At 40.7% G+C, this 14,410-nt stretch overlaps 1 protein-coding gene and 1 long non-coding RNA gene across 3 annotated transcripts; one reads left to right on the top strand and one right to left on the bottom strand.

Moving 5' to 3' along the window:
- Positions 1 to 13: 13 nt before the first annotated feature.
- On the top strand, positions 14 to 14,336 carry LOC113167593. Its single transcript, XR_003299299.1, has 2 exons — positions 14 to 120; positions 13,997 to 14,336. It is a non-coding gene; the product is annotated as an uncharacterized LOC113167593 (long non-coding RNA).
- On the bottom strand, positions 1,845 to 13,990 carry zbtb38 (zinc finger and BTB domain containing 38). 2 transcript variants are annotated; one of them, XM_026368303.1, is made up of 3 exons: positions 13,428 to 13,990; positions 12,596 to 12,891; positions 1,845 to 6,229 (listed from the first exon to the last, which is right to left on the bottom strand). In XM_026368303.1, exon 3 carries the CDS (start codon positions 6,227 to 6,229, stop codon positions 2,531 to 2,533), a length of 3,699 nt encoding a protein of 1,232 aa, XP_026224088.1. In that variant the 5' UTR covers positions 12,596 to 12,891; positions 13,428 to 13,990; the 3' UTR covers positions 1,845 to 2,530. The 2 variants fall into 2 exon arrangements, with proteins under 2 accessions (XP_026224088.1, XP_026224078.1); XM_026368293.1 differs by lacking the exons at positions 12,596 to 12,891; positions 13,428 to 13,990 and adding an exon at positions 8,842 to 9,054.
- Positions 14,337 to 14,410: the final 74 nt, after the last annotated feature.

The following is a 14,410-nucleotide window of genomic DNA, read 5'->3' as shown; positions in this document are numbered from 1 at the left end:
CACTGCCGCGTCACGTCAGGTCCCGTACACACGGGTGCCTTAAAACGGTGTTTCTCTTAGGGTGCCTTAAAACGTCTGGATGAATATCGAGCTTCCTCAAAAGTCTTCCGTCTGGAGACGGTAGGGATTTATTTTAAAAAGGGGATTTAAAGTGTCCTTTTAGTGTTGATCATTATGCAACGCTGCTGGTGAGAGCCGCGACATAGCTCATGTATCTGATGGTGTTAGGAGCCGACATTAACGCTGAATGGCGTTTGCGTCATGTATGAACGACCGGTCACCTGGGGTGAATGAGTTGCACCAGTTTCTGGAGAATAGAGTAGAACTAGAGCTGCAAGGAATGATGATTGAGCATGTCCATTATTTTCTCCAGTGATGACTTCAGTCAAAAGCCAGTTATACAGTTTCCCAAGACCAATGATACCTTATTACCAAGAGTGACAGCGAAAAGCAAAACTAGTCGATATTTTACATTTCAGTGACCAAAGTTAAATGTAAAATAAAAACCCAAACTAAGGTGATACCATTGTTATTACTATTAAACGGAATACACTGTGTTGCTGCCAGTTTATATTAAGTAACATACAGCTCTGCATTACTTGTCAAGTCTGTGGCTTTTTACTGCATTTTACACCATTCCCTCAAATATTCAATAATAATATATGTCCATATAATATTTTATATAGCATATATATATATATCTTTAAAATCTGCATTAACATCCGATTTCAGTATCAGTTTTAATTTTGGTAGGGTCAAAAAAGATGTCTACCATGTGGCAGGCAGCCTGAAACTATCAGATATGCATTATAACTACAGTATTAGAAGCAATTTAGATGTACGCCAGTCTCCTGTTAACACAGTAGTTCACAACACCTACAACATATTGATATGTACACCTACACCCAGTCTAGAGGTTTTACCTTTAATTTGCCATGCAGTGAGACCATGCACCAAGATGCACCGTATGTCACAAAATTCATTACTGTCAATCTATAGTGAAATAATATATATACATATATATATATATATATATATATATATATATATATATATATATATATATATATATATATACATATATAAGAATATCTTTAGCTTGTAATACAACCCCCAAAAAGCACATAGAACTACTGATCATATAATCAAATCTATGTTGGATTTGTTCATGTTTTTTTCCTATTATGCTGTTACAATGCGAAGATACTACTTTAAAGTAATGCAACTAATTTTTTACTTAAATTAAATTAAATTGCAACAGATCTGTATGCTGTTAGCTATGCTATGTAGTAGATATTTGACATTTAATAGCTTCCGATGTCTTTACACAAATCCATTATTAAATGACAGATTGCATTGGTATAAGGGGAAATGTTACCTCTCTGATATAGGTTAATCAGCATGTTGAGTACTGCCTTATACTGTTTGTTACATCAGTCTTAGATCTAAAAAGAAGGCAGAAATATCAAAACATCTTGAATTGTATGTTGAGGTCTAACTTTAAATACAGATGTAGTTTGTTTAGAGGAATGAGGGAATGATCTTCTCAGATGGGCTGCAGGTCCCTAGAGGACAGAGGCAGGCAGATAACCACCATGTGGCTATGTGGTTATATGTTACATTTGTTGTGCTTAGTACTAGTAAGCACAAATGGTTAATTCATAAAATTATAAATGTCATACTCAGGAGATTTATGAATTTTGTGGTTTGAGTAGCCATCACCTTCAGAGAGAGTTATTCTGCTTATTAGTCAGTGTGATATGTTGGTCAGTGGTCACTGAATAGTGTGAAAGGAAAGTTAAATATGTACTGTAGCTCTAACTAGGTTAAAGAAAAACAGGATGTTTAGAATATCAACAACATTTATTTAAATAGTTTTACATGTTTTGTACATATTAAACACACAAAAGTAGTAACTTTAATACCAATGGTGTCATTTGTTAATTAGAAATTAGAAATGTATCAATGGTGCTTAGAATTGAAATTGAATTATCAAAGAATTTAATCAACATATTAGCATAGTCTAACTATAAAGTGCAACTCACCAGGTTCAGAAATATGACCGTCATAAAATTTGTAATTTCTTCAGACATATTTTTAAAAAGTGAAGATGTAACCACACCAGGCAGCTTTTCAGTTTTTTAACACTTCCCACGTCTGTTCTGCAATTGCACACTGTTCGAAGAACATTACCTACATTCTTTTCTTGAGGTTACAGTCATGTCACTGAGTCTGCCTTATACTGTATGCATAGACAATGGACAAAGTACAGTATGTGTCAAAGGGTCCTATATTATAAAAAAAACTACAAAGGTGAAAAATCACTTGTTGAGTTTAGGATGGAAGAAATTGCAGCTGACGCTGATGTTAGATCCTGTTGTCCATTCACAATAATGTTTAGTGTTGACCACTGAAAACATTTTATTGAACTCAGCTGCAAAGATAACGTTATATTTCATAACTGGAGCAGTGGCTGGAAATCAGATCACTTTCTCTTTTTCCTGAAGTTGGTTGTCCCCCTCACAGATCTTTAAAAAAAGGGCTCCTCTTTGCAGATCCATTTCTCTGGCTTGTGTATAGAAATGTGGCTACCTTTAGTCTCAGAATCATTTCTCAAAAACAGTTTACAAGGCTTGTTACGATCACTGTGGCTCTTTGTTCTTGGCTCCATCAAAATATCCCTATCCTCGTTGCTTTCACTGTCCCTGTCATGGGCTTGCTTTTTTGCCATGAGATGCATAGAATTCTGTGTATTGATCATTTTTTTGGCCTTTTTACATTTCACCTTTGAGGGTGTCAGGGAAAACAGGGGCTCGATGCAGGTCGACGATGGGCTTTTAACGTTGGAATATGACCCATCCTGGTATGTAGTTAAAGACATATAGTCAGATGTATCCTCAATTTTAGGTTTGATTTTATCAATGGAAAAATGTCCTGCTTCCACCTTTTCACTTTTTATGTCAGTGCCTCCATGATTGTCACTGTCTTCTGTTTTAATGGCGTCACATTGATTGTCTTCATTCGGGTATTTAGAACATGGTGAGAAGTTGTCATAATTAAATCCCTTTTCTTTTGTCTCTTGGTGTTTTTTCTCATGGCTTCTCTTGGTGGCAAGGTAGAGGAAACGCTGGGGACAGAACGAACAGCGATATTTTTTCTCCTGGTTGGGGCTGCGGGGTGTGTTGTCAAAGCAGGACCCGTTTTCCATACAGGTGTTGCAGATGTAATCACCACCGGCAGGTGCCTCACCTGGCGGACCTTGTTTGCCACAGGTCCTGCAGAAACATGGGTGGGAACCAATAACATGAGCCCTCAGACCAGTCTCTGTGATAAAAGAGCTGTCACAGATGTCACAGTTGTAAGTAGCCCTTGGGCTGCAGTTCCTGCGAAGATTTTGTTTTACCTCTGCATCACCACTGGAGATGCTCTTTTCTGTCAGCCAACTGGTTCTGTCAAGGTGGGCCTCATTGGACGTTGTTCTATCTAAAGATGTTTCAGGATAATGGCCAAAAAAAGTCTTTCTGTGCTTAAATCTCAGCTTCTTTTTCTTCTTTTTAGCTTTGTAGGAATAGTAGGGACGCCAAAGCTTGTCAGCTGTGTCACCATCATTGGGATCTTCATATGTTTCTGGCTCTGTGGCTGCACTGACGTCTGGTCTGAAGCGAAGTCTAGGGCTCTCTGAGGTTTCTCTTTTTGGAGAGCACTGACTTCCCTGATAAAGGTTCGTCTCCCCTCTCAGTTCTCTGATTCTCCTCTTCTTTCTGGGGAAGAGCTTCGATCCTTTGATTTGTCGGCGGATAATGGCTTCATTGCCTATCTTCACGGTTATCTGACAGAGTGGCATGGCATCGCTATCCACAGATGGACCTGGGCAGGCTGGTTTGGCAATATACGTTTCTGTCTTTGCCCCCAGTGTTTTCTCACGCACCAGATTCTCTGTGCTTGAAGTAGCTTGAAGTATTTCCTTTGTCATCTCCTCAACTCTTTTTGCAGAAGTCGATAACTCACCTAACTTTTTAACAGTGTTCAAAGAGTTTAAGAATGGCACATTGTGACTTATGTGTTCTGAATTAATTAGCACTGGAGGATCATCTTTGTATCCCCATGCTGGAGACTCTGTATTGTGTTGCAGAGAGAAGGTGCTGCTGTATTTAAGGAGGGATGAATCTGTATTCTCAGCCTCTTTTCTTGTGCATCTCTGAATGTCTAAGTCACTGTTCAGACTTTGGTCAAGATCTTGGTCACTTGGCTTGTCGAAGCTGATGCGAGGCATGACAGGTGCCACTACTTTTGTTGTTGCCATGAATGTAAGAGGGAATGAAACAGTATCCGGTTGGCTGATCAGATCATTTTCTTCTAACTGAGCAAGAGAGTTGCTGTTTAGTGGGGATTGGTTTCCTCTTTGAGCACTCTTTGAATATGTCTGACTGTATGTCTTGTATTGTCTCTTTCTAAACTTCATAGGCAGAAGCCTGTAAAGCTTGATTGGATAAACACTGGCTTTCAGTCCACCATTGGCAGATTTTTTCTTAACAGCTAGATTGGGATCGATGCCATGAAAAGACTTCTGATGGTTCTTTAAGATATAGTATGTCATGAATGTCTCCAGGCAGAAAATGCACTGATAGCGGCGTTCACCTGTGTGCCAGATTTCATGTTTAGTACGGTACTCTGCCAAGGCAAAGACTTTATTACAGTAATGACAGGGGTAAGCCCTCTGCCAGGAGTGTACATTCTCATGCCTCTTCAAACTGGATAGGGTGACATAGACGCGTTTACACACACTGCAATTGTATCTTCTCTGACTGCCTCCTGGCCTTACCGCCTTCTCGTCCTGTAAAGGCTGGAATTGGTCCACACAAAGGGGCTCCGGGATGTAAGGGCTGGAGAGGTCAGCAGTAGGAAGCTCTGTCACCATGTTCTCCATGTTCGGCATTTCACCTGAATGGAGGTTCACCTCTTTGGTTGGTATGTCAGTGGCATCCAGTTTAGGTGGGCCTCTTACAGCTTTGGGACAGATCTGCTCATGGTTGCGTAGTCGTTTGAGATGTATGAACTTTCTGTGGCAAAACTTGCAAAACAAATGACTGACAAAACGCTTTTTATGTACTTCTGAATGAATGGTGAGAAGGGCTTTATTTGTGAATATCTCTGGACAGTGCTCACATCCATAGATTGAAATGCTGTCCTCTGTGTGAGGTGAGAGGGTCGGTGGTCCTAAGTCCATTTGGACATTGTCAGTGGAAATAGGTGGCTCTGGGTCTATACTTTTTTCTGTTTCTGCTTCTGAAAACAGAGGAGGTGGTGTCATGACAGCAACAGGTGACTCAGTACTACCACTGTCGAGTGTGGAGCTCACTGAATTTGATTTATCTGCTTGTGGTTCAGCTGGTGTTGGAAGTATACTTCTAGCCATAATTCCTCTCAGCCTGTGGCGCTTTTTAAGTGGGCCTGAGTTCCTGTAAAGGAGTTGCTTTGGCTGCGATATTGCTGGCTTACAAACTTTCTTATTGTCCCACTGACTGCTGTCTTTTCCTTCAGTAGATTTGCTTACTGCATATGAGTGCTCTGAGAGGGCGTGGGTGGTCTCATTGTTTCCACTGAGACAAGACGTTATTGGGCAACTTGTTGGGAGCTGCCCCACATCTGGTGACTGCCTCTCTGGATTGGTATGAACCAGCGGTGTGAAAGGATTGTTCCCAGGACACACTTCAGTGATAGAGAAAGCATTGGTGATGCGTGGCCCTCGGGCACTGTCTACCTCCTCAAGCCTGGGAGCTTCCTTCTTTGTTTTTTTAGACAATGGGGCTGTGCTGGAATCTGTGGGTTTAACACATTCATCCTGCCTCTCTTGTTCTGCAAGCTTCTCTAAAAAAGGAATTCCAAGTCTTTTTCCAGCTGCCACGAGCTCCCCCGTATCATCCACACTAGGTGATGTCACCTTTGAACAGTAGATGAAGTTGAGGATGCTGGCAAAGACCTCAGATTTCAGGTCCATCAGCTCCAACACTTGTTCAGAGCTCCATGTCTCAGGGCTTGTCAGAGCATTCTTGAAGTACCCACTACATGCTGCCAGGATGTTCCTGTGGGCCCGAAACTTAATGTCCTCCACCACAATGGTAACATCGCAGAAGAGGCCTTGTGAGCGCTGCTCATTGAGCTTGCTAAGCACGGTGTGAGGGTGAGCACTATCCATCAGTTTCTGAGTACATGGAGACACCACGGTCATCTAAAAGAAAGAATAGAATAATTAATCAAATGCCAAAAGAGGCCGTTGTGATATTTATAAAACATCCAGAGGATGCATGTATATTTTTCAATATAAGTTTGCTCTTCTGATGTTTGAACACTAGATGGCAGCAAAATCCTGACAGAGGGCAACAGTCCCAGTGATAGTTGTGGTGTGTCTCACCATCATAATCACAGGCTGAGTTTAAGACAGAGTGGAGAATTACCAAACTTTAATATACTGAAATGTGTAGACACTCAACTGTTTCAACGTTATGCCCTATTATGTGCTTTTACATAGAAGATAATCTTAATCCCAGTGGAATAAAAATAAAGGCCCAATAAGACAAGTTTAAAGCTTACATCAGATCACTGATATAATAACAGCACATATGTTTTGATAGTTCAGTTGACAAAAGCTATAAACCTTTAGTTAGGGCTAAGTTGTGGGTTAATAATGAATAATTATAATTCAATTCATTTGTATGAACTATGAACATGAAATATGTGTCCCAACTGTAAAAATGCAACTCAAAGCATGTGATTTAAAAAGTTTGTAATATAGTGACACAAAGTTCTTAATTACATCATAAATGTCACCAATTGTGCTAAAGCAATGAGATGACCAAGCCAGATCATGGGTTACACTGGAAAACTATAGATGTAGTTTTGTCACTATTACTAATGATAAGTCAGTTTGGGTGGTAATCCATTCAGCATGTTACAATAACTCTGCACTAAGAGTCATTCTTCTCAGCGCAGAGGTTAATAGGAAAATGGTATCCGGACAGTCACACTGATGAATCACATACTCTGTTTTTCAGTTGTGTGTCATTTGGAAGTGGAGCACTTGTGTAACATACAGTTGTTGTCAGCTCGAACTTCCGGGAACAGTTAATTAATTCCTGGTGGAAATGGCAGTGACGTCATGTAATGTAGTACAATAATCACTGCTAAGAAACATTTTGAAGTAGCTAATTTGCTGTAGTTAATGTAAATGTTAAGCACACAGCAACACACACTGCTGTACGGTTTATACAGTCAAACGGATTTTCAGTCAGATAGGGCAGTTTGTGCATTTATGCATTACTTTAATTTTGGCAATCAACTAAAATGATCTGCCATCTACAACTCTTATAGGAAATGAAAGTCCCCTCATTCTCAATTTGAAAGAGGACACATCACCCGGAACTGTAGCCTAGTCATATTAGCATCAGAGTGGTTCGAGCCTATACTGAGTCATTTAGCTTCATGTAGCATGCTGACTGCACCTGCTAACATACCTTCAGCTGGCTCTAGAAAGTGGGGAATCCTCACACCTGGATCAACGCTTTTCAAATCTTAGGTTCAGAGAAAGTTCAAAGTTTTTTATCTTCATTTATGACAGCAGTGAAGAGCATGCAGAGACTGTGAAATTTAGCCTGAGACCCATGACTTTCTGTCCCTAGAGAGGCTTCGGTTAAATGCTACTCTAGAGGTGTTGCTGCTATTTTTAGTGTCCCGGTGTTGTAAACGTTCTTTTAATGTAATGGAAAAACTTGAGATGAATTGTTTATTGAGTCCATATGAGTATGGTTCTGTGAAAATGATGTGCAAAAGAAAAGTTGTTCAATTAGCTGGCAGTTCGGTGTGATATGTCATTTATTTCCGTGTTTTGGTTTTCCGTGCCTTGGGCCTTAAGCAGCATTTGGAAAATATTCAAATTTTTTCGCATTTTAAAGGTAATATGGTCGCAGTAGTTTTTCATTACTTCAGAGAGGTTTAGATAATTTATGAAAAGTCACACTTAGTGTTCTTTTATTTATTTCCAATTTTGTGCTGTGGGCAACAAATACAATATGGCCGCCGTTCTTTAAAGCATCTCAGACGGCTGAAAACACAAGCAGCCTCCTGCCTTCTTTCTCAGATAGGCCTCTGTTGTCATGGCAACATGCTATGGCGCAGCACTTATTGGGATTCAGCTGGATGGCGAGCGACTGTATTAGCTGTCCGGGTATTTGGTTCCCCCTCTCCCACTAACATCCTGCGCTCTCTGAGAACCTGCAACACACAGCGGTCTACAGAGCAATCAAGGTTTTTCCTTTGTCTTCGCTTCAATATACTTTGTATATGTACATTGGTCTGTGCGTCTTTGTCTGCATCAGAAATGCAACTCAAAAGACTTACTCATCTGATAACAGCAAGTGATGTGCCACAGCTTATAAACAAATTTCTCACTTGATGCTGTTCTCTGTGAACAGTGTCATCCTTTCTTCTTGGTTTCTATTTTAGTTCATCACTTTCATTTTTAATAATTTGTGCTGATTGTTCTGGTTTATTGTCACCACATGCTGAGCGGAAATTTTGAATTTGTCATCAGTGCTTATGATTTTGCCACACCCAGCCTTACTTACTTTAGCTTCAAAGGCCACTTAAATGTTTATTTTACATCTCAACCTGTGAAATAAAAATCCCCACATACCAAACCACAAACCGAGAAATGACAATATAGTATACAGACAGTCTTGTCAAACAAATAGCGAAATGCTAAGAAGAAACTACTTCACGCACCTCTGCAAGGCGTACTTCCGCATAAAACAGGTTATAGATTGAGGGAAACCATGCAAAACATACCTTAGTAAATCAGAGAGAATGATGCAGGGCGAACAGGAAACAGCATCACGCAGTATCCCTTTTCTACAACCCTTAATATAGCCAACTATACATGAAAAACAGTTTCGTGAGAGCAAGGCGAAAAGTAGTTTTTTTCTATGATGATCGCCGAACAGTGGTGTTGTCAGAAGCAGAGCTTTTTCTGACGTCTTTCTTCCTCTCCCTCCCTCTCTGTGTGCAGATGACTCCAGCTCCAACGTCCTTCGCCTCTATCCATGCAGCCCAGGTCCTGGGCTAGATCTGCCCTGCCCTTCCCTGACTGTCCTTCTTCTGTCCTACTACAGCTTCAGAAATAACTCACAGATTATGCAGCATGTAGCTTAACCGGAGTACGGGTCTGTCTTTGTGCTAGCTGGCCAAGTAAAGCGTTCACACTGCAGCCACTGAGCAGGAAACAGCAACTTTTATTAAGCATGGCAGAGGGCTGTACGGAGAGCGGAGAGATGCTGGGTGCTACATCACACACCAGCTCTGTACACGATGCTAGAGTGGAGAAAGCGCTCTGCTGCATTGCTGGTAGCAGCACTCTGCTGTACAACAAATAATGTAATAAATCTCCCCAGCACACCACCAGCTAGATCTCACTGCATCTCAGTGTTGACCATAAGGAAAAATGTCTTTTGCATGAAACAAAGTAACCGTAGCCCTCAGAAACAAAGTGCACCTTGAATGCATAATACTACACCATCTGTTTCATGCTTGTGCACACAGTGTCTGTCTGTGCAGCAGTATATTACACCAAAGTGCTTTCGTCTGTGCTTACGCAGTCACTGTGGTTAGGTAATGCAGAACACGAGAGAAGATGCTAGTGACTGCTGTCTTAATGCGTATCACAGCAGTCACAGATGTTCATCGATGCTTTCACTCACCGTTGCAGTGAGCATGCAAACTGAATGCGGGACCGAGGAAAAAGAGAGTCCTGCTCTCAATGGGGACTCTGGGTATACCTACAGTGTATAGTGGCTGCTGATTGATGCAAAGGCAGCAGATGCGTCAGCACTGCAGACAAGGGGGAGGGGAGGAAGCTGAACCCAACATGGCACTGTGAGCCTCTCACTGGCTTCTGACGACGGAAGCAGCCCTTTTATTTACACATCTGAGTGTAAAGTCATGACTGCATAAGCCTTCTTTGCATGCTGGCTAGCTAGTGTCAAAGCTATTTAATTTTCTACACGGTGGACTCCAAAAGACAAAGTAACAGGTGCCATATTATTATGCATGCAGTCATTTATTGCCCTAAAAGAAGGAAATGTCCTCTTAAAATACACTTGATGATCACACTAAATATTATCTGCATTCACTTAGCCGCCCTGTTCCCTTTTCTGTGTTCTCTACATCGCATTGCTTTAGTTTCATTAATACACAGTTAACCACAGTCTCAGTCAGTGTATTTGATGCTGATAGCAACACCTGCTTCCTTGAAGACCCCTACTTTAGCCTGAGGGAGCAGCATATCAGCTTGTCAGGTAGTTAAGCTTTCCCCCTTTCTTGTAATCAACCACACTCAGGCATGCAGATTTAAAAACCAAAAATTAGTTTTGACTTTTGGCAGACAGACCAACCTTTTGCCTCTATTTTGATTACAAATTGAATTATTAAGTGTTTTGAAAACTGTACAAAAAATATTTATGTGCAACAGCATACATGCATGCAAACCAAAATCTAAAAAGATCATGGTTTCAAAGGTCTTCTTGGAAAAGGTACAGCAAGGTATACTGAAATTAATTCCATTTGAAGCTACAGTGCTATTTTCATATTATATGTGGAGAGGTGTTGCCAAAGGGTTCTGTGACCCACACTCACTGAACAGGTGGCAGTGTAGAGATATTTACTGGTGTTTGAGCGAGGCTTGCCATTCTAACCAGTCAGAGAAAGCTGATTCTTCTTTGCTTATATCCAGATACAAATGTCTGAAGGCCTAGGCTAAGGACGCAGGATGCAGGAAGAGAGAGGGCTGGGTGAGGCAGAATGGATTGATTCACAAATGTTACATATTGTAGTACTACATAGTTTTGGGGGATAAAATTATTTAGAATGCTTTATTTTATTGACTTTCCGCCTGTGCACTACAGCCTTCATCAGGATTTATAAATGTAAATGCTGCATTTAAGAAATAATAAAAAAAGCATTTAATATGTGTACGAAATGTGTCTGGCACAAAAGATGTTGTTCTGCATGAACTGTAATATCACATCAACAGTATAGTAATAGATGCCAGAGTCATTTATTGCATGAAATACAAAAAATCAGTCCTGAATTAAACAAAGTTGTATTTCCCTTATGTGCATAAAACATGTTTTTTGTGATCATGGCTGTAGTAGACATCATGCCATCCATGTTTTCAACCAATTATAAGCCAAGATTATTGTTTATTAGTTACTGACATCTTTGTCAGTGGAGGGTATACGTGTGATGCCACTGTCTGCAGACGTCACCAGTCACTGCCCCTAGAGTGGCAAACATGCAACTATCAGCATCTGCCTTTTGAGTTTCACATAGGAAAAAAAGGCAAGCACTGTTAAAAGCTGTGCAATGAACTGCACAATAGAGACAATTAAAGTATATGTTTACAGGCTGTTAATGGCTAGAAGCAAAGACAAACGACCAAGCAATACTTATTATATTAATAATTTTACAAGTTAAGCTTGTGTTTTTTCTCAATGAAACATAGAGCTTTCTGCAAAAGCGGAAATAAATTAGTGGCTTTTACTTTGACAGGGTGTTTTGTGATTTATTTTCTTCCTGGTATCACAGCTCTGTCCATTCATAGCAGCCTCGTGTTGGCTATGTTTGCCACATAGTGGTGGTGAGGATCAGGTGAGAAGGGGCTTCAGTGTATACCTATATATATATATATATATATATATATATATATATATATATATATATATATATATATATATATATATATATATATATATACGCCAGAAAATCGAACTTTGGGAAATTGGGGGGTGTGTGGGGCAGGAGCTTCATTTTGATGCAGGTGAATATGTAGCAAATCCTCATTTACTGAGTCTTGTCAGTCAAGGAAATCTCCTTAATGAAACTCTAGTTCTCTCATTCACTGGCTGTGTTATATTTTCTCTGAGCTGCCATTTAAGACAAAGGCACTTGAAGAAAATATACTGATTATTGTGCATTTTATTTATCCTTATTTTATACAGTGAAATAGGTGCAGGTATCAATGAAGGACAGACTAATAGCTCTAAACCATTGCCCTGTTGTGGAAACCAGTCCATTTTGTAGGCCTAAGAATTACTTATTTGCATGTGCAGCATGTACTGTTTACCTGATGAATGCATGTAGGCTGAAACGCATGTGTGGTAAGCCATTATCTTTATTTATTATTTCATTAATCAAGCAGTCCTTTTATAAAGTTACATTCAAAATACCAATCAAATAAATAAATAAAAATTACCACAATGCCCTTGGGTATTACTCTGTAGTCCATATTGGAGGCAGCATCTTGGCATCTGCACTAGATATAACAGCTTGGATGTGTTCAAAACTACAGAACACAGTATACAGGCCCCTGTGTTTCTGATGCTCAGTAGCTCAGTAATCAGCTGTGGCCTGTAGGGACGCTGATAAGCAAGGAGGCACCATCTGCAGTACAGGGCTGAGTAGGCCTCATCCCCATTCTCAAAGCATTCACACTCTCAGCATACAATGACACTCATCCCTTGTAGCATTCATACTTGGTGTAGCCTACCAAAAATGTTTCTGTGCGGAAGATCTTGCTGGGCCTGCCTCTGCCGCTGTGGGAGTCTCTCTGGTGTTTGTTAAGCTGGAGGAAAGCAGAGTGAACACCCGGCTCCCGTTCTCCCTTTGGCCTAGATTAGGCCTTTACCATCTTCCTTCTTCACTGCTGTCTCATAGTTGTCTGCAGACTATGGTTCTGGCCGAGGTTCCCTGCTCCTCCTTTGCTCCTCCTGTGTATATTTGCCTTCTGGAGTCTGCTGCCACTGCTGCGTCACTCCTGCTGCATCACTGACCCACAAAGAGGAGCTGAGAAGGAGGGGTGGCGTTGAATGTGTGGAGGCAAGGGATAATCAGAAAACAACCAGCACTGCTTAACATTGCTCCAGCCAACAAATGGATGAGGCTTCCGCTCCGTCTCAGTTTGGGGCCTAGTTACTGCTGTGGTATTCAGGAAGAGGGTCTGAGAAACAGATCCTTTATTGTTACGTAATGAATATTTTTCCTCCTAGACAAGACTCAGCGACGAAGGCGGGATCCAGTGTTCAGAGGCTAATAATAGGCCGTAGTAGCTACCAGTTAAGGTTGTCATATAAAATCACTCCATCTCCCGGCTATCATTTGGGCAGAAGAATATGTAATATTGATGGAAACTTTGCAGAGAGAAAGACAAAAAAATATGACACATTCTTCTCGTTCCTTAACACAAGAACATTTAATGTTTGTGTTTCTAATTGACAGTGCCAATGAGAAAGAATAACAGTATTTTAGTATGTAGCTGTTTTGTCCACGTGCATTGTACCATATGTTGTCTCCTGTTAGAAACAGAAAAAAACAGCTCATACCTTTGCCTTATGTTAGTGCAGCTTGCTTGTACAGGTTTCAGGTGAGGTAGAACTTGTGTTGCAGATGCCCTTATAGATGTATTTGTACAAGGTTCCAATCCAAAATAAGTGTGTTGTACTCTTTAGGCCTGGATATGGCAACAAGCAGTAAAGCACTTGTTTTGCACACGTCACCCATGGGTTTATTTACTTGATCCTCCTCCTCCCATCATCTGACTCTAGTTTTCATGCCATATTGCTCCCTCTGCTGGCAGCACAAGTGAACACAGTGCAGAAAACATGAACAAACCCAAGCTAGCTGTGGCCAGGAACAGCACTGGGTGCTAAAGACCTTTGGCAGAGTTTTCCCAGATGCAGTACTATGTCAAGTTTGGTGGGATCTTAAAAATGGCTAAATATAACATTTATGATGCTTTAATAAGTTATAAAAAAAGATTCATGTCTCATTTACATTAAATATTTTCTAATTTTTCAGTTTGAATGCATGAACCTAGCTCTGCTGTGGTCAGTGTGTACATAATGACATCCATCCATCCATTATCTAAACTGTTTGTCCTCTGAATGGTCAGAGAAATGCTGAAGCCTATTCCAGATGTCATCGGGCGAGAGGCGGGGTACACCCTGGATAGGTCGCCAGTTCATCAGAGGGCAGAGAACCATTCACACCCTATGGGCAACTAAGAGTCACCAATCAACCCTAACATGCAACCTCTTTGGAGGGGGGAAGAAGCTGGAGTACCAGGAGAGAACCCACGCAGACACAAGAGGAACATGCAAACTCCACCTAAACAGGCACCCAGCCGACTCGTGGATTCGAACCCTGTGAGGCAACAGTGCTAACCACTACACCACTGTACCAACAATACATAATGACAAATTATTCATAAAATTAAATAATTAAACCATGAATAGGCCTATATTTTTTGGTAAGAATGTTCACTGCAGACCATTAGAGGCAGTGATAGTAGTAAAATCTCTCTGTG

Source organism: Anabas testudineus, chromosome 13 (genome assembly GCF_900324465.2).
Source record: "Anabas testudineus chromosome 13, fAnaTes1.2, whole genome shotgun sequence".
NCBI classification, from domain to species: Eukaryota; Metazoa; Chordata; class Actinopteri; order Anabantiformes; family Anabantidae; genus Anabas; species Anabas testudineus.
This window is presented reverse-complemented; position numbering and strand designations above follow the sequence as displayed.